General features: G+C 50.1%; 12 protein-coding genes across 12 annotated transcripts; 6 read left to right on the plus strand and 6 right to left on the minus strand.

Annotated features, from left to right (window-relative positions):
* Window positions 1-1,935: 1,935 nt before the first annotated feature.
* ASPVEDRAFT_36704 (uncharacterized protein) lies at window positions 1,936-2,699 on the plus strand. Its single transcript, XM_040811268.1, has 2 exons — window positions 1,936-2,010; window positions 2,064-2,699. Exon 2 carries the CDS (start codon window positions 2,209-2,211, stop codon window positions 2,479-2,481), a length of 273 nt encoding a protein of 90 aa, XP_040663050.1. The 5' UTR covers window positions 1,936-2,010; window positions 2,064-2,208; the 3' UTR covers window positions 2,482-2,699.
* A 1,725-nt stretch (window positions 2,700-4,424) lies between these two features.
* ASPVEDRAFT_24256 (uncharacterized protein) lies at window positions 4,425-5,456 on the plus strand (the record flags this gene model as incomplete). Its single annotated transcript, XM_040809648.1, has 1 exon — window positions 4,425-5,456. One exon carries the CDS (start codon window positions 4,425-4,427, stop codon window positions 5,454-5,456), a length of 1,032 nt encoding a protein of 343 aa, XP_040663051.1.
* Window positions 5,457-6,147: 691 nt separating this feature from the next.
* On the minus strand, window positions 6,148-7,844 carry ASPVEDRAFT_24257 (uncharacterized protein; the record flags this gene model as incomplete). Its single annotated transcript, XM_040809649.1, has 4 exons — window positions 6,148-6,985; window positions 7,065-7,114; window positions 7,337-7,500; window positions 7,580-7,844. The coding sequence occupies 4 exons, from the start codon at window positions 7,842-7,844 to the stop codon at window positions 6,148-6,150; spliced, it is 1,317 nt and encodes a 438-aa protein (XP_040663052.1).
* A 646-nt stretch (window positions 7,845-8,490) lies between these two features.
* On the minus strand, window positions 8,491-9,518 carry ASPVEDRAFT_285801 (uncharacterized protein). Its single transcript, XM_040810131.1, has one exon. The coding sequence runs from the start codon at window positions 9,254-9,256 to the stop codon at window positions 8,576-8,578; it is 681 nt and encodes a 226-aa protein (XP_040663053.1). The 5' UTR covers window positions 9,257-9,518; the 3' UTR covers window positions 8,491-8,575.
* A 1,434-nt stretch (window positions 9,519-10,952) lies between these two features.
* On the minus strand, window positions 10,953-11,324 carry ASPVEDRAFT_79017 (uncharacterized protein; the record flags this gene model as incomplete). Its single annotated transcript, XM_040816639.1, has 1 exon — window positions 10,953-11,324. One exon carries the CDS (start codon window positions 11,322-11,324, stop codon window positions 10,953-10,955), a length of 372 nt encoding a protein of 123 aa, XP_040663054.1.
* Window positions 11,325-11,369: 45 nt separating this feature from the next.
* Window positions 11,370-12,195, minus strand: ASPVEDRAFT_79018 (uncharacterized protein; the record flags this gene model as incomplete). The annotated part of the gene is made up of 2 exons (XM_040816641.1): window positions 11,370-11,909; window positions 12,190-12,195. The coding sequence occupies 2 exons, from the start codon at window positions 12,193-12,195 to the stop codon at window positions 11,370-11,372; spliced, it is 546 nt and encodes a 181-aa protein (XP_040663055.1).
* ASPVEDRAFT_36713 (uncharacterized protein) lies at window positions 12,157-13,475 on the plus strand. The gene has a single exon (XM_040811269.1). It carries the CDS (start codon window positions 12,253-12,255, stop codon window positions 13,159-13,161), a length of 909 nt encoding a protein of 302 aa, XP_040663056.1. The 5' UTR covers window positions 12,157-12,252; the 3' UTR covers window positions 13,162-13,475.
* On the minus strand, window positions 13,196-14,962 carry ASPVEDRAFT_122650 (uncharacterized protein; the record flags this gene model as incomplete). The annotated part of the gene is made up of 5 exons (XM_040806004.1): window positions 13,196-13,565; window positions 13,620-14,161; window positions 14,235-14,306; window positions 14,359-14,701; window positions 14,751-14,962. The coding sequence occupies 5 exons, from the start codon at window positions 14,960-14,962 to the stop codon at window positions 13,196-13,198; spliced, it is 1,539 nt and encodes a 512-aa protein (XP_040663057.1).
* A 282-nt stretch (window positions 14,963-15,244) lies between these two features.
* Window positions 15,245-17,693, plus strand: ASPVEDRAFT_79021 (uncharacterized protein; the record flags this gene model as incomplete). The annotated part of the gene is made up of 2 exons (XM_040816642.1): window positions 15,245-15,613; window positions 15,666-17,693. The coding sequence occupies 2 exons, from the start codon at window positions 15,245-15,247 to the stop codon at window positions 17,691-17,693; spliced, it is 2,397 nt and encodes a 798-aa protein (XP_040663058.1).
* A 661-nt stretch (window positions 17,694-18,354) lies between these two features.
* Window positions 18,355-19,873, plus strand: ASPVEDRAFT_119801 (glycoside hydrolase family 15 protein; the record flags this gene model as incomplete). Its single annotated transcript, XM_040805737.1, has 3 exons — window positions 18,355-18,508; window positions 18,563-19,370; window positions 19,423-19,873. The coding sequence occupies 3 exons, from the start codon at window positions 18,355-18,357 to the stop codon at window positions 19,871-19,873; spliced, it is 1,413 nt and encodes a 470-aa protein (XP_040663059.1).
* A 1,339-nt stretch (window positions 19,874-21,212) lies between these two features.
* Window positions 21,213-23,346, plus strand: ASPVEDRAFT_183850 (putative MFS peptide transporter; the record flags this gene model as incomplete). The annotated part of the gene is made up of 6 exons (XM_040808915.1): window positions 21,213-21,438; window positions 21,499-21,612; window positions 21,686-21,908; window positions 21,954-22,325; window positions 22,396-22,556; window positions 22,616-23,346. The coding sequence occupies 6 exons, from the start codon at window positions 21,213-21,215 to the stop codon at window positions 23,344-23,346; spliced, it is 1,827 nt and encodes a 608-aa protein (XP_040663060.1).
* Window positions 23,347-23,635: 289 nt separating this feature from the next.
* Window positions 23,636-24,521, minus strand: ASPVEDRAFT_146675 (mitochondrial 37S ribosomal protein bS6m). Its single transcript, XM_040808097.1, has 3 exons — window positions 24,432-24,521; window positions 24,341-24,372; window positions 23,636-24,233 (listed from the first exon to the last, which is right to left on the minus strand). Exons 1-3 carry the CDS (start codon window positions 24,453-24,455, stop codon window positions 23,924-23,926), a joined length of 366 nt encoding a protein of 121 aa, XP_040663061.1. The 5' UTR covers window positions 24,456-24,521; the 3' UTR covers window positions 23,636-23,923.
* Between the last annotated feature and the right edge of the window lie 71 nt (window positions 24,522-24,592).

The raw sequence follows: 24,592 nt of genomic DNA on the forward strand, positions 1-24,592 counted from the left end.
CAGAATAATCGCGAGGTGTGATGAGCTCGCACGACCCTTTTGGAGTAAAGTACGAATCGCTATCCCATCTCTTAAACTTGCCTTTTGTGCTCTCTCCCGGCGCCTCCCAGCTGCCACTTTCACGGGCAATCAACTAATGTCAACCTTGACTTATGACGAATTGCATAAGCCAGGCTGCGATTTAATTTGCGGGCAAGTGCTTGAGCCCGGACAAAATAAGATAAAATAAATTAAATGTCCGCGTGCGCGAATCACGGCATTTCTCACGCCTGCTAAGAATCCGTCCAGGCCACAGGAGCTTTAGACTATGCGCCAGGCTCGTAAACAGGCCAATCCTGGTCTCGGGCCGATCGCTCGCGATGCAGGTTTGCATGACCTTGCAGCGGCATTGGGCGATGCTATCAGCTTTCATGCCCTGCGCTTCAACCTTTGCGGCTTCATACATCAACCCCCAGTGCTGCCTGTCCGGCTCCGGCTCACTAACGCTGATACTTAACCTGCCTCGAGCTCCGAGCTGAAGCTCCGAGCGCCTGTGTTAGCTGCCAGCATCAGCGGACGAGTTCCATTCTCTCTTGAGCAGCGACTTCATCATCGGATGCCGTTATTCAAGTTATCGCCAACCGGCTGGCGACCTCTCGACCCTTCCTCCGTACCAACCGTGGAATTCCGACCATCGAATCAATCTGGCACAAACCCGAGTGCTTAGTTGTCGATCATATTATCCTTGCTCATATCCATTCTCAAGCCCGGAGACCACCCCGATGACCGACGCCGCTGCGCCGCGTTCGCCTTGTCTTACAGCCTCGCTTCACCACGCTGTCTCGAAAGAAGGGAAAGGAAAAGAAAAGAAAAGAAAAGAAAGAGAAAAATAAAAATAAAAAAAGAAAAGAAAAATAAAAAAAGAACAGAAAAGTTAGATGACGATGCCCCAAACACTAACTGCCGCCCGAGCCACTGCCAGTGCCATATCTGGAGAAACTCCGGAGCCAATAGCGCCAACAACGAACGAAGACGATGGATCCCGTGCCGCGAGCGAACGTTTCGTTTTATGAGGATCGCGCGCGCCTCACACCATTTCCGAAATCCCGAACGAACACTGCAGCGAACAGTGTGCACTGGACATTGACAGGCTGCTGCCACTGGTGCTGCCTACTGCCCTCGATCAGACACGGGCCCGAATCCTCGATTCCAATCCCAACGCTGTTACACTACGCCAACACTAACGCCGCTGCCTGCGACTCCAAGTCCCGGCGCCGGTGGCTGTGGCATTGGACTGGGATTGAGACCAGGGAATGCATCTGAAAGCCGACCTCTGTGTCCAACCACGGCGGTATACTCTGGGAAAGTATCAGGAGCACTGACCTGTCCGAACGGCCAATCCCAAAACACCTAGCACGCAGTTGGCTAATCGGCTGCTCCGTTGTGAAAGGGAAAAGGTCTCCTGTCGATCGGGACCAATTACGCAATTGTCAATTCACTTGTATGATGTATATTCTGGCAAAGTCAATAATCTACCGAGTTCTGAACGGACCGTGGGCAACGGGACGGAGCTTTTACCAGGTACGGAGCGAGGTACGGAAGAGCCCTTTGACATCAGGTTCTTTTTTGGAATCTGCAGGAACGACGATGTCCCACCATCTCTGGAGATGATACACCGTGTTCGAAACATGCAATCCCGCCCCCACAAGGAACCAGGGAACGGTATCGATTGGGGCCGGCTACACGAAGTTCGAAGTTCGCCCGTGTCTGTCCAGTTCCACTACGTAGAATATACTCCAGGCCGCGGTTAAGCCCGAGAATTTCTCCATCCACTACGGTTAAAAGGTCTGTCAATGGAATTCGCCCATTTAGCCTTGGCTTGTTATCCGCCTCGACAAGGACAAGTATGAAATCCCGGCAGGATTCCAGATGTACGGTCGTGTAGGAGGTGCAGTCCTCGGAAACCCCCATACGGCATAGCTTCATCTGGCGGGCTGATTCGGTTTTCCCTGCACGAGGCACGAGTCCTGTGTGAGCCGTTATCAGGATGCAGGGTAAGAGGAGCCATAACTAATAATCAGCAGTAACTAGCGTGGCATCCATCCGACGCTTGACTCGGACACCGCACAGTCAGAGATCCGTGCGCAAGTTGCCTTAATACGAAGGAGTACCAGCATGGAGGACGACCCTGTTACCTAGAACTGGAGCAGTTAGCTACGAATTCTACCAATGAGGCAATTCTCCAGATTCCAGAACATCTCCTCCTTCGATTTTGTTTTGGTTTTGGTTTTGGCTTCGTGGCTTCAGGTTTCTCTGTCCGGACCCTCTTTGGGGATTGGAGGTATATTAGATGAGTGGAGTCGTAAGTACCCCGTACCTCGTACTCAAACAAATACGTACGACATCACTTCCTTTGTCCATCGAGCAGGGATGATTACTCCGGTAGTAAGCCAACAGTCGCTGCTCGAATCGGCTCAACTCCGATTTCGCCATTGGTTGTGAATGCCAGAAAAAGAAAAGAGAGAAAAATTTCACCCACAACTCGACTGACTCGCGAGGGACTCGTTATTACATACCTACACCTAGTGACTGGATCACTGGATACGTATTTACATTTTCGTGGCTTATCAACGGAATAGTTAACTTAACTTGTCTTTTGACCTGGCAGTTCTTGCAGGTGAAATGCTTCTTTTTTTTGTTCTTTTTTTTTTTTTTTTTTTTTTGCTCGATTCGCACGCACGAGCTTGGTGGCCCGGTAGTAGTCTCCTACCTGTTCGATGTACTCTCCGGATCCAAGTGCAGGACCTATTGGAGAAGGAGAATTTACTCGGTCTTATTCCCCCGTTGGTTTAATCGCTGCTGGGGTTGGTGAGTGGTTTTCTCTACCGGATGCCGTCTGTGCGATCTCATAGCCGCGCAATAGGACAGGGTTGTTTCGTCAGAAGGGATTTCGTTGAGCATACTAATATTGCTTCTGTGACATAATTCTAAGGGTTTTCCATTTCGACATGAGGTGTCGTCGACTTCGAGTTTCAAGGACCGCAATTTGGAGCCTTTATATTAATAACACAGTATTATAGTACCCGCCAAAATGCCTAAACACCCACAGTCTCCGTTCTCTGTTGGTAAATCCCTCCGCATTCCCCGCCAATCGAATATAAGTAGTCGCGAATATCAGGCTCCCGAGAAAGCCACGCTAAGCAGAAAGATGTTGAAACCGGTACAGTCCGTTCCGAGCCCTGAGGGATTCCTTCACGTATCTACCTAGGTCCGGACATCGGATCACCCGAATCCCGGGATGCAGCAGGTTGGCTTCATGTGGAAATGAAAGATACGAGATCCTTCGGTTTGGAGAAAAGGATCCTGTATTCCACATTAGCTGCTACAGCATGACTCGCAAGTTGCTGCACGGCCCTTGAATGTCCGCACTTAAAAAAACCCGGATTATTGTAGACTCGTGGAAAGTGTACTGCAGCTATCTCGAACAATTCCATTTCTTCAGTACCCACATGCATGTGTATCCATCCACCGCACCCTGATTCGCGCGGCGAAAAGCTCCGGATGCCCGGATGTGAGGCCGTTCTTCGATGTTGAGGACGATCATCTCAACTGTTGAGGTACTTTTCGTTGTTAATTGGTCCACATAGTACGTACCAAGTAAATAAGCACCTTGCACGGTAAGGAACGGAACTCCGTCCTGCAGCACAGCAGTTAGCAGAAATAGATATCGTCCCGATTGCAAAATCCCGGTTATTCCAGAAGAGTCGATCCAGGGCTGTCACCGGAGCCGGGTCCCTGACCTGACTCGGTCAGCCAGAGTCAGTTAGTTAGTTTTAGGTTTGTTTTCTGACGCGCGCCGCTTGCCGATTTACCGTGGGCGCTAGAGTAGTGTGTTTTTGTGAAGATCCTGAAAGGTTCCTTGGCTCTGAGGATTGGCTCTTGAGGAAGCCGGTGGAGAGGTAACACGTAGTACTCCATATTAGCACCAGTCACCAAGTAATCGGGACTCCAGTCTGTATACTGGATACCCGGAGGCTCCGGCCGCTATATATTTGATACGACGGCATTATTGGGGCGGCAGCTCTGAAAGTTTCTGGCTGAGACGACCTGGACGCATGTAGATAGTGTTGGTGGCTGGTAGAATTGCGTTTACATTGGAGGGAAATACAGCAAGGGAAGGAGCGAGGTCAACAAGAACACCTCCCACAATCTGGGCCTGAGGCAGTCAACGATCGTATGATTACCATTCCATTGTGTATGTCATCATAGAAGAAAGTTACCATCCAGCCAGCCTGTAGGACGACTAGAGTGAAACTCTATACAAAAGTCTGCAAAGGGTGGTCGCAGAAATTCGTCATTGATGGCACCACGGTAGTTGAAGTCTGCAGCCTCGATATTTGCTCAACTCTTTCTTGACATCTCTTCTATCTCAGTAACCAGCTAAAATGTCACCAGGAAAGAAACGACGCATCCTGCTCTCCTATTTCATCCCATTTCTTCTCCCGCTGATAGCTAACGAACGGGCTATGAATAGGAAGCTCGATCGGTACAAAGAAACGAAAGCGGCAGATGACACCGTGGAGTTCTTGGATATTCTCTTTGAGTATGTTCCTCCCCTTGGACGGAAATCCCTCTTCAAGGACGTAGTGAGGTGCTTTGACGATGAAGATTTACGCCAGCTGGTAGAGCGCATTGAGTTTGGACTGTTACGTCCCATGCTATCCCCCCGGCTTGAGATGGTGGAGTCTAGCGAAATGTCGATACGCGACAACTGCGTGTCAAGAGATGGGAACCGGTGCGCAATCACAAATATTCTAGCCCCGCCGTGGTACTGGGGCCTATCCTGGAAATCGACCGGGACTCCGCTCAGTGCTGCCCGTATCATCCCATTGGACATGGTCATGGACATGAAGCTGGGTGTTCTTCGACCTCAACCACAGAGCCTAGATATGGACGAGAGATACCGGCATGGGAAAGTGTGGGATATCCTCCAGCGGTACTTCAGATACCATGTGCCTAGCCTGCACTCGGATTACCTCTCTCATTATTCCTCGTTGCCGGTGCCGGATATCTTCGAGTTTGAGAAAGAACAAAACAGGTTGGTCATGGCCGCAGTGCTCCGTCGCGAGTTCGAGATGTTCCACTTTGTTCTCGAAGCAACACATACCCTCAACCACTATTATTTCAAGGGGTTTTCAGAATTACCCAGCTACCTTATGGTGTTTGTGCCTCGCGATAGGATTGTGAGGTTGAAAAATCATGATTCGAGATATCTACTCCCAAGCCCCATTCTTCTTTCGATCCATGCCGCTATAGGGAACCTTCTACACGAAAGCAGTCGAGGAGAGAAGATTCAGCAGTTGAAGGAGGATCTGTCGCGCAGTCGCCATGGGCCAGCTCGTGTCGGGAGCTCAAAAATTGAAGATATTTTTTCACTGAGCAAACTCTCACGACTCATACCCTATGATGAAGGGTGAACTGCCGCATGGGAAGCCCTGTCAGTTTAGGCGTGGGGAACCTTGAAAATTAGCGTCGAGTTTGGGATCAATACTGGTTTACTGGCCACTAAAATATACGAAGAGGATGTGCGTAATCTCAATTTGAAACAGTTTATAGGGGTTTAACATTAGATCAACGCAGCATAGTTCAGGAAGCGAGTCCCAGTCTCTTCCGTCATCTCGGTCTCTAATGCATTGACCAGAGTGGGCCAAGCTCTTGAAGCTTTAGAAGCTTTCCAGAAGCTGCCCCAATTGTTTCTAATCTCCACCAGGAAGATCATAGAGGGACACACCCTAGCAGCGCTGATCTGACGCCCTGAACTCCATGGAGGCAAGATCTCTCCACTGATCAGCCTTTCTAGGTGATCCGGAACAGGGATGAAGACCCGATCCAGGCTAGTGTTTCAATCAGCCCAGATAAGCGTCGCCGCAGAATTGGTTTTGTGGTGCATTCTGAAACAGGGATGAGACTGAGCTTGGGGGATGGGATGCAGGGCCATGGTCCGAGTGTCCGGCTGTTTGAAATGCAAGAACTCGGAACAGCCATGACAAACTGGATATCAATGTCTGACCACAATTTCAGCCGTCGGGCGACAGAATGTTTAGAGGGATAGCACAGCGAATCGCTTTTCCCACATTATCTCTCCATCATAAGAGCCAATACTCAATGCTACTGATATTCTATAGATTGGTCTACCGGTGGGTCCGGTATACAGATCCCTGCAAAAGCGTCAAACAGCCGTATATTCTCCTCGCGAGACGCTGAACAGTCTCGCATTTGATATGTCCCCTGCCTCAGCGCATCCCGAATGGGAAGCTCGTGGTTCTTGAATGGAATTGTGCCGAACTGCATCCCAGAGAGCACATCAAAGTGGAACTGGCGGTGTTCATATTTCATTTGCTCGGCAAAAGACCGCTCTTTAAGGGCTGGCACATACTCATAAAGGTAGCCAAACTGAACAGCCAAGTGCAGCTGTAATCCGTCGTTTTGTTCATCAGGATTATCGAACCAGCTTTCGACCAGGGCATCGAGCAAGCCAGGTAATGGTGGGAATGATAATTCGCGGTCTGGTACTTCTCTTGTCAAGGCGCGCTCGAGGAGGGTATCAGCTGTGAGGGGAAACTTCCAGTCCGATGCATTCAGGAGGACAGTTTTCATTTCTCTGTCTTTGTTTGGTGGTATCAGCCGCACTTGGGGAGCTTGCACTTTGTCATTTCCAATTCGATGAGGGGATTGTGTATCAATTGTCCAACCAGCCTGGGCGAGGGATTGCGCAGCCATGTTGATGTCTGAGACTAGAATGTATAAATCAAACACCACTGTGCGTACTCCATGGTAGGAAAGCGCATGCTCAAACCAAATCACATAGGGAACTTTGTTGTCTTCAAGCACCAGGCAAGCATCGAACATTGTCCCGGCTGAACGTTCGGGAGTGTCAAGTGGGTGGGTTGGCCGGACGCTAGAGTCATTTTCAGCTGGGGATAAATTTGATGCCATGGCCAGGGAGCTGTAAAAAGAGAGTACGGTAATGGCTGGAGAAGAAAGTGGGCGCGTAAGAGGGACACTGGCAGCTGATGATTACGTACATCAGCACCGACCCAACAATGCATGTATGAACCATTCTTTTGCAAACCTTCTAGAGATATAAGTAAAGAACATGCATTATTACAAGGTAAAGAGACTACAGGTGAGCACTAAATAGCCTCCCTTGAAAGAATATAAAGGTAAAGGACTACAAAATAAACTGAAACGACGACGGATTTGCAAGTGTGAACCATATTCATATTAAGAATTTTAAGCCTTTTTTACCAATAAGCTAGTACCCTTATTCAAACTTAAGTTGCACCAGTCGGCTCACTTCAAACTCGATCGCCATTTTGTCTGCATAGAGGTGGTCGATGTCGTCGCTCAGTTTTTGGATGCGCCTTTCCATCTTGACCCCATCGTTCACACCAGCGCCATTTAGATAGTGTGCGACCTTGGAACTAAGTCTGCACTCAAGCTCAGGGAGCTCACCGCAGTCTAGATACTCATTCACTAAGTGCATCATCCTGTTAGTAGACATCCACAAAACCCCGCGGAATATACTATGCTGACTTACATGTGTATACAATATCCGCAACCCTCTCCAGGGTGAGTTTGAAATCCAGAATCTGGCTATCAAGATCAATACGCTCCTCCAGCGGCACTTCAGTTAGCTTTCCGGAGAGGTCGACCTTTGAAGCCCACTGGAAAAACCGCTCGCGCTCTTCTGTGATTTTCGCTTTTTGCTCGCTGTCGGGATTGCTGTCGTATTTAGCTTGGAGGGTGGCGAATTTCTTGATCAGGAACCCGGAGTAGTACTGAAAGCTAGGCGGGTTGCGCATATTGATCTGGCTGTGTTGGAGATGAGTATGGTGTTTCTTTTCTGGGTGCTTATTTAGGCTCTGGTTGGTATCAGAGTGTGGGATTGCGAGATTGTTATAGCCGATGAGTTTGTTAAATATGTCTATACAAGTAGAAAAGAAGAGACAATGGACTGGACAATTGCCTTGATGAGAACCATTGTACTAGCTTCGAATGTCTATATAATAAAGGTTTGAAGTTTGAATAACAAAGGCTCGTTATTCCTGCTCTACCGGAGTGGCCATAAAGGGTATAAGAACTGAATTCTTTCTGATGTTGCAGGGAGAACCAGGAGAAACAACCAGAAGTATACATGTTTCAATTATCAAAGGACTTGTTCCGGTACAAAGGCCTTTGACTACTGCATTAACAGGTTGTTCAATCACTCTTTATTTGAAACCATCAGATAGGCATTTGTATTTGGCTTTTATGAAACAAATTGAAATTGATGACCTTGTGTCCAGCAGCGAATCTCTTCATTGGAAGGACAGTTCGACATCAGGGCTGGGGTTGAGAAGGGATTGTAAAATATTAATCATATAGGGTCTTTGCATAACGGATCAAATATATTAAATAGTAACCTAACTCACTAACACAAAGACGAAATAAATACTAATCATCAAGTCATACAGTCATAACATCATAAGCCCCGCACGCCCCCATCTAAGTAATACTCCTTTATTCCAGATTCCAATAACTAAACGAACAAAAACTAAACCCCACCCCATCCATACGAACGGGCGAACCTCGGCGGCGACGGCAGTACAAGCACCTGGTCGTCCAACAATGTATCATCCTCCACGGCGTGAGGCTCTGCACCCCACGGGAATATCCCCGACGACCGCGTGGCGAAGGTGCGAGAACTCAGGGCTGGGCTGGATGGGATGCTGAGGTCGGGCTCGGCTGGTTGTTGTGGTGCTCGTTGTGTCTGGAGTGGGAGCCAGAGCGATGGTGTTGGGGGGAGCAGTGGAGAGGGAGGGTGGTGAGGATATTCGTGACTCTGGGTCGATGATGCCGTGGACTCGCGGTGTTCTTGTCCTTGGTACTCTGAGTCCTGGTATGTATGCACGCCTGGGAATAGGGAGAGGTTGTGTGGAGGAGGCGTGGTAGCTGTCTTCGGCCTGCGTGCAGAAGCGGAAGAAGGTCGCGGCTGTGAGTGCGAATGCGAGTAGTAATGCGGAATCGGTGTCGGCGGAATCTGCTTGCGAGGATCTACGAGAAGTCCGAGGATCTCTAGTTCCTTGTCGAGGGCTCTGGGTCTGGTTCGTAGCGAGTCACTGTGGTCAGAGCCACTGGTTGAGCACCGCTTCGGGGATTTCTCGCTCTTCGCTTGCTTGGAGCGCCGCGAGAAGAGCGAGCGGATGGTGAGGCCTGGACCTTGCTTGATGCGCATTATGAGAATGGGTATCGCAGCGATCTCTGCTTTGATGAGTGAAGAAAGCGAGGTGTTTTGCTGTTTGAAGCTTGGAAGTTTGTGTTGTTGTGTTAATGGTCGAGTTGCGGAAAGGGAATAAATAATGTATGGATGTGGCTCCAATGGGGGCACCGATCTGTTTTATTTCGAAACCCAAGGGGGGCAACCTGCAGGAAAATAAAATCAAAGATGCACAGATCATGAACATTAATGCATCAAGTTAATCAAAACAAAGCAAAGTGAGCCAACGGCGACCCAGATGTGACTTATACGATTCCTCCCACCCATCTTCACCAGTCTCTGCAGCAGAGAACCAGGAAAAAGCGCCCAAGCCAACCAATCCAAAATTAGCACCGACACTGACAGATCCGGGATCCATCATCCAAGCTCCCGGGCCCTCCTTAGTTTGTGTTTGGACACGTCCCTCCCCGCCGCTTTACACATCCCATCAGCCGATCAACAGACCCCGGAGCGGTGCTGCCTGAGCCCTCGAGTTTTCGGTGCTAGTCAGCCAAATAGGGCCTCGGGGAATGGAACCCGCGAGTGACAAATTGATGAAGCACGCATCTGACCCAATAAAAGGTGGCTGTGGGAAGCTCTTTGTGCTGCGGAAGTGATGTATCAACTGTCAAACGGCTTAGCCTGCAGCAGTCGGGACCACCGATTGCCACCGGTGCCACCGAGTGAGCTGATCGGGGCCCGGCCCGTAATCGTGATCGTGATTGGGACGACAAGAGACTGAAAGGATACCGAAAAAGAAAGATTCCAATTTGTGCTGGACAGCTTGAGTCAGAACAGGCCGCGACAGTTTGGGGCCCCTGCGGCCTGGGTTGGCGTTTGAGTGACGATGCGCCGACCGGGACTATGCGTAGATTGGCCGGGACCATGCAGTGCAGCTGATTGATGATCTGGGCGTGTTGGATGATTTGGGTTGATTGGGGATTTGGAATCTGTGATGGTGTGGACGAAAGTACGTACTTTGCTGATGTCAGTTTATACATCGAGTCTGGCCACTTTCTGCTCCACGCTCGGTGATAAATAATTGTACGTCATTTCTCTCATATGAAACATGCAGGCTGAGCCAATTTTATGTGATTCTGGGATATGGAATATTTATAAAGAGTATTTATATGTGTGGAGTGGACATGGTGCTCAGCCACGTACAAAACAGGGCCCATGAGGTATCAAATTAATGATCAATAAATCATAACGGTCATCCAGTACTTCTGCTATTCTGACGTGGACTCACTCCTGGGTAAGGATAATGTTGCAACCTCAGCAATGCAGGTTAACGTTACGGATATAAATAACACATATACTGAACTCATATAGATACATAATATCATGCAAAAGCGACAGCGAGATCCGAAAGCCTCGCAAGCACTTCAATAGCCGCAGCCATAGCCATATCCGCAGCCCGTGCACAGAGCAAATACAATTTTAACCAGTGTACGCATTGACAAACAATGCCTGCATGAACCGGTTTCGGGGCGGGCCTTCTGAGAACGGGCCAATTCTGTGTCACTGCATGTTGTATAACCCCAGGGCCACACCAGTCATCAGTTGTGACACAATAATCACGATGAAGATGTACAAGAATAATACCAAAAAATATCTCCTCAAGAATTCCTTTACGACTAATATTATATATAGCTATTTTATAGTTCATATCGGCTTAAATAACCCGACCTTGGACCTGCTTCAAGCCCCGAACGTCCGTATCGCGCCACATAGCAGCAGCAAGAAAGCCCAGAGCCCAGATGGCCGTCCCAGCAGCCAGCATCATTGCCTGTGCATCAGCGTATGTACGCTGAATGGCGACGCGCGCGGGTGTTCCAACCGGGTAACCGAGCCGGACATCGAGCATAGCATAAATGGATAGCAGATTATCCCTGTCCTCGAGGGGGAGGTACTCGGCGAGCTTTGCCGGGAAGACTGATTGCCAGATGGCGCTGGCGATGGTAGAGCCTATCGCGCCGCCGATAGAGGAGAATACGGAGATGACGGCTACAACTGCGGCGATGCGGTGGTGGGTGGTAGAGGACATTGCTGCGATGGGGGGGATAATGCCGCTGGAGATGGAGAGGAAGATTTAACAGAGGATGATATAGCCGATGCTCGTGCCTGGGATGCGGAAGTAGGCCATGAGGCCCATAAAGAGGGCGTAGATGGGGATGGCGCCGTAGAGGGTCATGGCCTTGTAGCGGCCGGTATAGCGGATGAGGATACCGGCGGCGATGCCGAAGACGTTGCCCCCGAGACTGTATATCTGGGCCACGTAGCTAGCGTGCGTCACGCTGAGGTTGTTGACGACCTGGAGAAAGGAGCTGAAGAAGCTGAACCAGCAGTAGTAGCTGATGAAGAGGACGGTGCTGAGGAGACACGCGCCGACCATATTGCGGTCGATCAGTATTGCGAATGGGATGAAGGTGACCGGCGCGAAGAATCTTTCCCACAAGGTAAACAGCACTATGAGAACCACGCCGAAGACCAGGAGGCAGATAGTGAGCGGCGACCGCCAGCCCAGGGGCTGGAGGGTGTATAGATTGAAGGGTAAGAGGAACAGAGCCAGCCCTGCCGTCAGCAGCAAGAGGCCGACTGCATCAAACTCGCGGGCGTAGTACCAGACTGACTGCGTGGAATTATTAGCAGGCCTCTATCTACTTTAGCATCTATACTGTTAGTAGTAGTATGCCTATCTGTTAATAACTAATTATCTAGTATAGTGTAGCCACGAGATTTATAAAGTACTACAGGTTAGCTCAAGATATCTGTAATCGTTAGGGCTTGTGCATCGGCAGTCGGTGATTCGGCCTCCGACACGCCGCAGATGACCAGCAGCATTAGCAATCATGAAATCACGACCTATTCCAGTATTCCAGATGATATTAAGAAGAGGTATTTAACCGAACTCTCATCTTGATTTGATTCATCCAGTTCCATCTCAATTTTGACGTATCTAGTCCAAGAACAAAATGCCACAAACAATCCTCATCACCGGCGCCACAGGCAAACAGGGCGGCAGCGTAATCGACAATCTCCTCCAGCAGGACGCAGACGTCGAAATCCTAGCCGTAACACGCACAGCCAACTCCTCTAGCGCGCAGAAACTCGCAGACAAATCACCCAAGATCAAGCTCATCCAGGGCTCGCTAGACCATGCGGACGACATCTTCGCCACCGCAAAGAAAGCCACGCAGAGTCCTATCTGGGGCGTGTTCAGTGTCCAGGTCGCCTCGTTCACTGGAAACACCGAGATAGAAGAACAGCAGGGAAAGAACCTCGTCGACGCCGCGCTCAGGAATAACGTCAAGCATTTCGTCTACACATCCTGTGATCGTGGCGGCGATAACTCGCTCAATAACCCCACCAACATCCCGCACTTCATCAACAAGCATAATATCGAGCTTCATCTTATAGACCGCGCCAAGGGGACGGACATGACCTGGACGATTCTCCGCCCGGTTGCATTTCTCGACGGCGGCCTTGTACCTGGTTTTGCGGGGAAGCTGTGGGCCACGTCAATCAAGGTTGCGCTGCAGGGCAAACCGCTGCAGGTTGTTGCGGTGTCGGATATTGGGTTCTTTGGGGCAAAGGCTTTCCTGGAGCAAGGGGAGTATAAGGGGAAGGCGATATCGCTGGCGGGTGACGAGGTGGCGTTTGATGAGTTGGCGAGGGTGTTCAAGAGCGTTACGGGGAGGGATATCCCCACGACGTGGGAGTTTGTCTCACGCTTTTTTATGTGGATGGTTGCGGATGCCGGGTTGATGTTTCGGTGGTTCCATGATGAAGGGTTTGGGGCTGATATTGCGGCGCTGAAGAGGGTGCATCCGGGGCTGAAGGATGTTAGGGCTTGGTTGGAGACGGAGAGTGAGTGGAGATGAATCTTAGTGTATTCCCTTTTGATAATATGATAACCTATTCAACATCAGCCTCCCGCCAAGTCTTAAACCCCCTAGCAGGCAATCCCAGCTGAAACATCTCATCCAGCTCAGCAAACGACCGCCCCTTCGTCTCCGGGACATCAAAGAAGATAGCAACCCAGGCAATAACAGCAGTAGCAAGGTAGATAAACCCCATCTTGCCACCAAGGTTCCCCTGATCTGTATTGAACATATAAGGCACACAGACGTTCCATATAGCAGAGAAGAAGTAGTTAAACCCGAACCCCAGCGACTGGGACTTCGCACGAAGACGGGCCTGCGATACCTGTCCCGCGACACTCATTGCAGGACCGATGCAGGGCCCGATTGACCACCAGACTAATTGGAGGCCTATTCCGGTTGTCCTACACGGTGGGTTGATTAGCGAGGAAAATCTAGGGACAGGCCGGGGGAATTACCATTTTGCTGCTTTCGTATAAAAGCACCCAGAGACGCCGATTATAATGAAAAATAACGCCGACCCGGCCGTCCCCCAGAGCATGAGGGTGCGGTTCCCCGTCCGCGGAATGAGGAACCACGTTATAATACTACTGCAGATAGCAAACGCGATTCCAATCTCAACAAGCATCCCCGTTGACGAAGAGGGCAGACCCGCAGAGATCAAAAAGTACGGCCCGTTGCCTATAAAAGTAGCCCCGATCATCTGGTTAAGGGCATTGCAGTATATGATTATCCTGGTTCGGCGGATGTTATCCTTGTTGAAGAGCTCGACAAAGGACGCGGATTGGGCTTCGTTAGCTAGGGAGCGCTCATCTTCGACTAGCCACTCTATTGCTGTGAGCTGTGTGGTGATGTCTGCTCCCTTTGGCGAGAGCTGGATTAGGGCTTTGCGTGCTTTGTCTCGAGATCCTTGTCGGACGAGATGGAAGGGGGACTCGGGGATTATGGAGAATAGGAGTAGCATTAGACCGGGCCAGACCCATCCTGCTGCGAACAGGACCTGCGATAGATCATATTATTAGTCCGTTGGATATGTTGCATGCATGCATGTGATGTGCGGAGTGCGGACGTACCCGGTAAGCGGATGCATCCATAACAGTCAGCCGTTTGAAAGCGACCGAAGCCGCAATCATATACCCCAGATTCTAGTCATGACATAAGTACTGGCGAAGTAGCGAATATTCAGGCTATACTAACCATACTAAATGTGAATCCTGAAAGAGCGATGCCACGCATAGCGACAGGGGTGATCTCGGCAATGTAAGTCTGGCCAACAGAAATGGCCATTCCCAGCGACAAAGCGTTAATCGTCTTCCCCGCAAGAAAGACGCCAGGCGTAGAGCATATATATAAAACTGCGATACCAGCAGCAGAAAAGACCGCCGAGATGGCGAAGCACGCTCTCCGTCCAAACCGGTCGGCGATGAAGCCGATGGCCACTGCACCCAGCATAGTTCCAATCTGGCCCATTGCATTCCAGACGGACTGCCACCAGGCTGCGATTACGGGCGATTCATCTACCATTTCTCCGAATTGAAGTCTAGAGGCTGTTAGTTGAGATGGTTAGATGGTTAGGGGCTGGCGCGTACTCGAAAGCAGGCATGGAGAGACAGAGCGAGGTAGCCAGATTGTCGAAGCCGTACATCAACGGGCCGACATTTGCGAAGAAACACAGCGCAATGATTTTCGGATTACTTTTCAGCGTCTGCCATGTTGACTTGGATTCCTCGTCGGATCCGTAGGTTCGGACAGCGTCAACGTGCTCGATCGTGGCCTTTTCATGGTCTGTTCGTGGTGACATGTTAAATCATAGAATATACAAAAGGACATTCTGAATCTTCACAAGGAACTAAATCAATCTTATAACGCGGCGAAGCGTGGAGAGGCCGGAATATGGTCCTGGGATATCCGGGGTAGGGCTCGGGGAGAGCTACACCGAGCTTGCGACACGGGAAATCCGAGATCGGCCAACAGAACATTAAGGACTCTATACCTCTCGTCCCCACGTTCTCCATGACTTCAGATATTGATCTGCTAGTTCTTCATAGATATTTTGACTAGCACTCGTGGACCTGAAAACAAAATGGGCCGCCACTGGAGTCAAGACACCGACTGGATCTGGTCTCCCAACTGGGACGAGAGAGACCACGTCGCGCGCTTCGTGCAATTCCGAAAGACTTTCACGGTCAACAAGGTCCCAGAACAGTGCATTGTCCATGTATCTGCAGACACGCGGTATCGACTGTTCGTCAACGGGCGAAACGTTGCATTCGGACCCGCCAAAAGCCATCTTGGAGAGTGGAACTATGAGACTGTGGATGTTGCGCCGTTTCTTCTCACTGGCAGCAATGTTGTCGCTGCGCGAGTGCTTCGCTACTCCCCATTTTATTCGGGCAATATGTCCATGATGAGAGGGATTATCCCGGGGTATATTCTTTACTGTTCGAACATAGTATGATATTGCGTACCCTGTGCACTGACCAGAGACTAATCCAACTGTGCAGGATATATCGACTAGTTCATCATGGAAGTGCAAAGTCGACGACTCTGTAAAGATTCTCTCGACCAAGGACTGGAATCCGGCTCTTGGTCCGTCGTTTCTGTCTGTCAGCGAGGATGTCGATGGTACCAAAGAAGATAGAGGCTGGCTGGGCATCGAATATAACGATTCAACCTGGGATTCTGCGGTCAATTCTACTATGAAGGTCCCAATGCTTCCAATTCTGGATCCATGGAGACTTACAGAACGCTCAATTCCCCATTTTCCAGAAATCGAGGCAAAGTTCTCGTCTGTTGCTAGGTGTGACGTAGAATCCGACACTGTGCGCTGGCACCATCTCGTGCAGAGCAACGAGGCAGTCGAGATTCCACCAAACACTCAAAAAACTGTCGTGCTTGATGCATCAACTCTGACAACCGCATTTCTCCAATTTAGGCTCCAGGGAGGTGCGGCGTCGAGGATTCGCATTCGCACCGCCGAGTGCTTCGAAAGGCCGTCTGAATCGCCCATGCCGAACCCATTTGCCCGGAACAAGGGTGACCGCGCTGATGCATCTGGCATCTTAGTCGGACAGGACGATTTCTATACTATTGACAGGAACATGCCTGCTGACTTTAAAGTCTCCTATGAGCCCTTCTGGTTCCGTACCTTCCGATATGTCGAGCTGTATATCGAAACGTCGTCCACAGCCCTGCGAATCCTACAACTAGGCTACAGAACTATACACTACCCACTCGACATCAAGACTCAACTATCCCACTTCCCCTCTCCAGACACCGCAAAAACATGGGAAATCAGCCTCAACACCCTCCGCAACTGCATGCATGAAACATACGAAGACTGCCCCTTCTACGAACAGAACCAATTCGCCATGGACGCCCGTCTGCAAATCCTCTTCACCTACCAGCTCTCCCACGACGACCGTCTCGCCCGGAAATGCATGCAAGAATTCTACGCCAGCCGCCGCTCAGACGGGCTAATCGAGACACACTTCCCCTCTCCATTCCCGGGCGTGAACATCCCATGCTTCTCGCTGTACTGGATCCTCATGGTCCACGACCACATGATGTACTTCGGCGACGCAAATCTCGTCCGTCGATACCTCGGCGCTATAGACGATATTCTCAACCACTTCGACCAGCGCCTAAACGAGAACGGCTTAGTCGGCCGCTTCGCATGGGACGTATGGCCGTTCGTCGACTGGACGCGAGAATGGTCAGACCCTGCATCTGCAAAGGGCGATTTCCGGAACTTGGCAGTACCGCCTGCGTATCACCGCACTGGCGTAGCCACATACAACAGTCTGATCTACGCCTACGCGCTGCAGAAAGCTGCCGAGCTCTGTGCCTTTATTGGGCGGCACGACACGGGTGTCGAGTACCGCCAGCGGGCGATGAATCTCAACAATGCAGTCGTGAAGAACTGCCTGCGTGGCAACTTCCTCGTCGATGGGCCCGACAGTCCAGACGAAGAGCGGAGTCAGCATTGTCAGGTTTTTGCGGTTCTCTCTGGCGCTATTTACGGTGATGAGGCGCGCAATATCCTTCTCCGTGCTCTTACGGAACAGAGTGGGTACGCGCGCTGCTCTTACGCAATGGGGTTCTATGTCTTCGAGGCAGCGCATAGAACAGGTCTCTATGACCAGCTGCGGCCAATGTTACTAGAGCCGTGGTCTGCAATGATAAGCCAGAATCTCACCACGTGGGCTGAGTCGGCTGCGATGCCGCGGAGTGATTGTCATGGATGGAGCGCGGTGCCTATCCACGATGTTGTTGCAAATGTGGCCGGGCTGAGTCCTGGGAGTCCTGGGTTTAAGACTATCCGGTTTGAGCCGCGAAGGAAGCATTGGGAGATCATGGATGGGACGTTTGCTATCGCGGGCTCTGGGGTGGTGAGGATTTCTTGGGCTCCTGGGAGACCGATTGAGTTTACACCGGATTTTGATGCGCGGGTTGAAGTACTGGGTGTGAATGGTTCTGGTGCAGTGTATCAGATTGCGAGTGGCGAGACTTTGGCGATTCGTCATGAATAAGTTATTAATTATAGAAACTAGGTAATTAGACGGTTCTGTTCTAGCTGCACAAACTAACTCTATTTAATTAAGAGTCGTCATGCTGAACAGGGGAGTTAAATGCTCACATCGCTGTATGGACGAGATGTCGGACCGACATTGCGGATACTGCAGCAAACCTTGCTCGAGCAACAACTTAATCAGATAACAAATGAGAAACAGTATCTAGCGCCACAATAGCCTCCGCCGGCGAGTTGTCGGTAATGAGATGGCATTTAAGCAATCAGGACGGGGGTGAAACATTCAGTGGGCATCCTCCGGCGAAGTCCCGGACGATCAGTCCTTGATGTGGCTGTCTCTTCATGGCGTCAGCCCCAGATTGCTTGTTCTGCCCCGTATAGTGGCCGATATACATTTCTTTCCACAGGAGAATCTCCCTATCTGTGACTGATCGGCCCGATGCCTGTAGGTTCAATATCCGGTGATGCCGTGTTCCAGCACATGTCAAGGCTATGTGGACGATGAGCAAAAGTATAAAGACGCAGTTAAACTGCTGCCATGGAATCCGAGATCATCAATCACAAATTTAGTTTGAATAGCACAACTCACCATCATGGTTTTGTTGAAGTCGTCAATTTCCCTCCTCGCTGTAACCGGGGCTGTCGCCTTCCCTCGGTATCCGATGTACAAGAGGGCTGACGTGGACTCCTTTATTACTTCCCAAACTCCTATATCCCTACAGGGTGTCTTGAACAACATCGGCGCCAACGGAAGTCTCGTCTCCGGGGCCTCATCCGGCGTTGTTGTTGCCTCTCCATCCAAAGAAAATCCAGACTGTAAGTGAAGATGCATCAGAGCCCTAGAAACTCATGGCTAACAGAATAATCCAGACTTCTATACCTGGACCCGAGATGCAGCCATGACACTGGCTGCTCTCATCGAGGAACTCCGCGCCGGAAACACAGACCTCGAATCCACGATCCAAAACTACGTCGACTCACAAGCAAAGCTCCAGTCAGTGGAAAACCCTTCGGGCGGCATTTCCGATGGATCTGGGCTCGGGGAGCCCAAGTTCAACGTCGACCTGAGCCAGTTCACCGATGAGTGGGGTCGTCCGCAGCGTGATGGACCTGCTCTTCGCGCTTCTGCTCTAATAGCGTACGGGAATTACCTCGTGAAGAATGGGAGCACGGCCCTAGTATCATCCAACATCTGGCCGCTTGTCCAGAACGACCTTGCATACGTTGGCGAGTACTGGAACGGAACAGGCTTTGATCTTTGGGAGGAAGTAGAGGGGTCATCGTTCTTCACCACGGCCGTCCAGTTCAAGGCGCTGGTTGAGGGCGCGGCCTTTGCTGAGGCTCTAGGGGAGACGTGTGATTCGTGCTCGGTGGCTCCTCAGATATTGTGCCATCTCCAGGAATACTGGGATGGTTCTGCCATTGTCTCGAATAGTCCGACAAACGGTCGTTCTGGCGTTGATGCGAACTCGGTCATTGCTTCGTTGAACTTGTTTGACCCGGAGGCTGCCTGTGATGATGCGACTTTCCAGCCTTGTTCGGCGAAGGCACTGGCTAACCATAAGGTCTATGTCGATTCGTTCCGCTCGATCTATGGGGTTAATAGCGGCCTCGGTGCGGGTAAAGCAGTTGCTACTGGTCGTTATGCGGAAGATACCTACCAAGGAGGAAACCCATGGTCAGTATAGCTCCAAGTTAATTTTATTTCTTGTTATACTTACCGATCTCAGGTACCTCACGACACTCGCCGCCGCTGAGCAGCTGTATGGCGCCCTCTACCAATGGGACAAACAAGGCAGCATCGATATAACAAACGTCTCCCTCCCCTTCTTCACCGATCTCGTCAACAACACGCAAACTGGATCTTTTGACAGTTCCTCTCCCGAATACGAGTCCATTACCGGCGCAGTCAAAGCCTACGCCGACGGCTTCATCGATATCGTGCAGGCGTATACCCCGAGCGACGGCGCGTTGTCGGAGCAGTTCACCCGGGATAGCGGAGAACCGGCCTCGGCGAAGTTGCTAACTTGGTCCTTTGCATCGTTTTTGACGACCGTTGCACGAAGGAATGGACAGGTGCCGCTGTCTTGGGGGTCATCGACGGCGAGTGAGGTTCCGAGTGAGTGTAGTGGGGAGACGGTTGCTGGGACTTATGTTTCTCCATCTGTTGGCTCTTGGTAAAGTAACTGGAAACCAAGAAGAGCTTGATATTTTTAGAGGATTGTTTTCTGGTGTGTTCGTTTGATTTGTTTCACATTTGTCCTTATTCGGTCCGAAGATATCAATCGGTACCTGATTGAGAACTCGTAGCATTCACTGTGTCTACTAGTGCGGTGGTGGATCGATTGCGTAAGAAAAAAATATGATTCTTCTAGTTCGCGAAGAAAGACTCCATCCTCGAGTAACTTCAAGGTTCAATTGCTGTGAGAATAATGTGCCTAACTGCTGACAAGACTGTCCAATCACCTTGAGGTATGAAACAATATCGTCCATCCGAGGGCCACAAGCCTAACTACCAATCAGGTAGGAAACAATCCTGGCCAATATTTCTTTTGAAAATAAAAACATCAGAAAGCTCAATTACATATGTATCATTGGGTAATTACAAAGACATTCATCTCTTACGGAGACTTGCTCGAATCTCTCTTAAGACATTAACTCGGTCAATGGTTGTCACCCCAACAATAAGCAGTGAAAAGTAGATAGTTTACCCTCTTGAAGGCTTCGCGAGATCTTCTTATCGATTAGATTGTTTGTTCGGTGCTTTCTTTGGCGTCATTCTCCATCTCCTTAGCCTATTCTTTTTCGAGACTTTGAGGCCCATACATCAAGGAAGCAGAAGCCGCTCCGTGCAACGGGAAATTATCACAAGAGATGAGAGGGATATTCATGGTTCAAAAGAATTCTACCTGTAATGGGATACTGTACGCACGTCTGGTGGAAGCTTCGGGGTCGGCCCAGGTCAGATAGCCAGAGATATTGGGTCGATTTCGTTGACTTGTGATATCATTAATGAGAGCCTGGTGCTTAGTCCCTTCAAGCTCCTTTGGGGCGCTCATCTAGTGGTAATTGCCATAACAGAGGGCTTAAAGGCTGTGAGGATAAAGGATAGATGGATAAGTACGGAGTGGGTGGCTTTCCACCTCAATGCCTTCGGCAACCCAGAGGCGAGACCGAAGCTGGGCTGGTTAACACATCCTTCGGTGTCCATTGAAGCAACCTGGGCAATGTGGATATTCATTCAGTGCAGTGTTGTCTTTGAGGCCCTGAGTGACTGGGTACAGAAAGGTCCAAAGTGAATATGGGTGGGGAGTATTTTGAGCAAATATCAATCATAACACAGCTTGCTCTCAGTTGCTCTCCCACCCTCAATTCTACCTGCATCTTCTCTTTCCTTTCTCCTCTTCCTTTCCTCGTTCTCATCCTCATCCTCTCTTCGTCATATCTCATCCTTGCATAGGCGATTACCAATTGCTCATCTCCAGCCATGGTTTTCTCCAGAATGAGGGAGTCTGCGGACATGACTTGTTATACCGCCAAATTAGCAGAGAGACAACTCCAAGAGGAGAAGAGAGCAGCAGCGATAGCAGCTAATTCTTCATCGAATAACCCTGAGCTTGAATATCCAACCGAAGAAGATTTCAAGACCCTCCGCCGTGTTGCTGGCAATGTCCGCTGGACTGCGTATACCATTGCCTTTGTCGAGCTGTGCGAGAGATTCTCGTACTACGGAACAGCTGCTGTTTGTATGTCTGCCTGAACATTCCAGTGTTACTATCCTATCAGTATGGATGCTAACCTTTTAGTCACCAACTTCATTCAGCAGCCTTTACCTCCTGACTCGACTACCGGCGCTGGGTTTAGTGGACAGCCCGGGGCCCTTGGACATGGTCAGAGGGCAGCAACTGCTTTAATCACTTGTGAGTTCTTCGTGTTATCACACGGCACTTACTTCCATGGGACCTTATCAACATGTGCTGATGTAGACCCTAGTCAATACTTTCTGGTGCTACTTAACCCCAATCGTCGGAGCATGGATTGCCGACGAATTCTGGGGTCGTCTGAAGACAATCCAGGTCTCGTTTATCTTTGCTATGCTTGGACACATTATCCTCATTATATCCGCTCTTCCACCTGTCATTCAACACCCCAATTTCGCTATTGTCTGCTTTTCCGCCGGTCTCGTTGTCTTCGGTATCGGCGTCGGTGGCTTCAAGTAAGTAATTGCTCATGGGGGCATGAGATTTACTAACGGTCACAGGTCCAATATTGCCCCGTTGATCGCTGAGCAGCATCAGCGCGCCAAACCCTACATCAGAACCGATCCTAAAACCGGAGAAAGGTGCATAGTGGACCCGGTGCAGACGATCTCCCGTATTTTCATGTACTTCTACCTCATGATCAACATTGGTGGCTTGGCCGGGTCAATTTCCATGGTCTATGCGGAGAAGTACATTGGATTTTGGCTGTCATTTACCATTCCAACCGTGCTGTTTTCGTTGTGCCCTTTGGTCCTCTTCGTGTGTCGACACAAGTACGATGTCACACCTCCTACTGGATCCGTTGTTGCAAAAGCTTTTAGGCTATGGGCTTATGCATTGAAACCTCATTGGTCTTGGAACCCCGTTCGACTGTGAGTATTTATTTCACCCCAGTTGTCTTGCCCTCTGGTGGCTTCTCGGTCAGATTGCTTACTTGAACAGTATCAAGAACTGCAGATCGCCTAACTTTTGGGAAAATGCAAAGCCCAGCAAGATACGTGTTTGTCATCGTCCGTACTGGATGACTTTTGACGACCAATGGGTCGATGAAGTGCGCAGGGCTATCAAAGCATGCGGCGTTTTCGCTTGGTATCCCGTCTACTGTATGTTCTACACTCAACCCAGTAACAAACAAAAAACGTAGTATTAATACACCACCTAGGGCTCGCGTTCGGACAAATGACCAGCAACCTGACTTCCCAAGCCGCAACAATGGAACTTCACGGCGCTCCCAACGACATAATCAACAACCTGGACCCTCTTTTCCTAATAATCACTATCCCACTCATGGACCAATTCATCTACCCTCTCATCAGCAAACTTGGGTTCAACTTCACCCCCATAAAACGCATCTACGTGGGGTACATCATCGCCTCCCTCTCCATGATCACCGCAACCGTCACCCAACACTACATCTACGTCCTCAGCCCATGTCATAACCATGCAAGTACCTGCGACAAACCCGCCCCCATCAGCGTCTGGCTCCAAACAATCACCTACGTCCTCATCGCGGTCAGCGAAATCTTTACAACCATCACCGGCTACGAGTACGCGTATACCAAGGCGCCCAAGAACATGAAGAGCATCGTGCAGTCGCTATACCTCATGTCAAACACCGTCGCTGCAGCTTTGCAGCAGGGTCTCACTGCATTAAGCCAGGATCCCCTCCTGAAGTGGAACTATGGGTTTGTTGCCGTGTTGGCGTTCTTTGGTGGAACATTTTTCTATTTCACTCATCGTGACTTGGATGATGAGGAGGATTATCTGAACTCCCTGGAGCCATCGACTTATCTGGGCAGGGAGGAAAAGAAGAAGGGTAGGAAGAGTAAGAGGGATTTGGAGCAAGGCGTGCAAGAGCGTCCTGTTGAACGTTCATCCTGGTCGAGTTTCTGATTTGGAGTTTGTTTCTTTTTCAGTTGGCATGTACCAAAGACGGCGTACTAGGAGTGAGCTATGTGATTAGTACGGCGTAACATAGGGTTGGATCATGGTCCTCAAGAATAGTCAGAATATTTGAATTCAATGTTGAAACCTTGCAGTCGGCATATTGTGTTGTAGGGTGGAGTGATATATAATCTGAACTCCATGACAATACTCGCCCTCCGAAGTTGGTTATACTGGTTCAACCCCTGTTCTTAAATTGCAGAACACTTCTCTGCAAACCTACGCATATATCAAAGCACCTGAGTCGTGAACAATTCTTTATTGTCTTGCTTTATGGCCTAGTCACGTGGCATCAAGCAAAAAAAGTCGAGGCATGGCCTGACATATTATCAACCCATCTAAAAAAGCAAAACACAAAGATCATATGCGCCGATAATGCCGTCGATAATGTACAAGGTGATCAATCCATATTTTCCGTCCCAACAGTGAATCCAATATCAACATCCGAGCCCCATACCCGTAGGTCGGCCAGCCTTTATATCATAACAAACCCCAGCTCCTCCATCGTCGTCAAAGGATTATACTCTTAGATCGAGTTCGATAAACTGCGCACGTCGTTCCATTCAACCTTCCCGCTGACATCCTTGACCTCTTGCAACTTGTCGCCGAGCTTGATGACCGAGAAGCGGATCATTCGGGGGTCGAGCGCGAGGGTTCGGCGGATACCCAGCTGCACGGGCGAGGCGGCATCGAAGCGCATAATGAAGTGGTGGCCGTCAGTATAACGGGCTTGGTGTTTCGTTGTGGTTCTGGGCAGACGGAAGACGCCCCAGTTGGTGAATCCGCGGATTACGCCGCCGGAGCGCAGGACGAGGGTGCCAGTATTACGGGCGATGCTGGTACGTGTTAGTTTTGTTCGGCTTGATTCAATTATGCAGTGATTTATAAGTGTCGATAGCGCGGTAGGAAGATGGAAGCCGTTTTCGGCTGTTGGGGTACATACTCTCGAACCTCGTTCAGACTGCCCGGACGGACCTAGGGGGGAGAGTCAGCATTGGGGGGAGCCACGACAAGGGATAAAAGAGGCAGCATACGATAGCAATCAATTCGTACAGCATCGCGACCAAGTAAACGACAAACAAAAAGCGTCACAAAGTGGGGTTTAGGCTGGACTGGGGTCGGGTCGGAGAAGGAGAAAGGCAGAAGAGGCAGAAAAGCCACAGGTGAAGATTTTCCCGACTCGGAACAGCCCATG

Source organism: Aspergillus versicolor (assembly GCF_001890125.1).
Source record: "Aspergillus versicolor CBS 583.65 unplaced genomic scaffold ASPVEscaffold_1, whole genome shotgun sequence".
Classification (NCBI taxonomy): Eukaryota; Fungi; Ascomycota; class Eurotiomycetes; order Eurotiales; family Aspergillaceae; genus Aspergillus; species Aspergillus versicolor.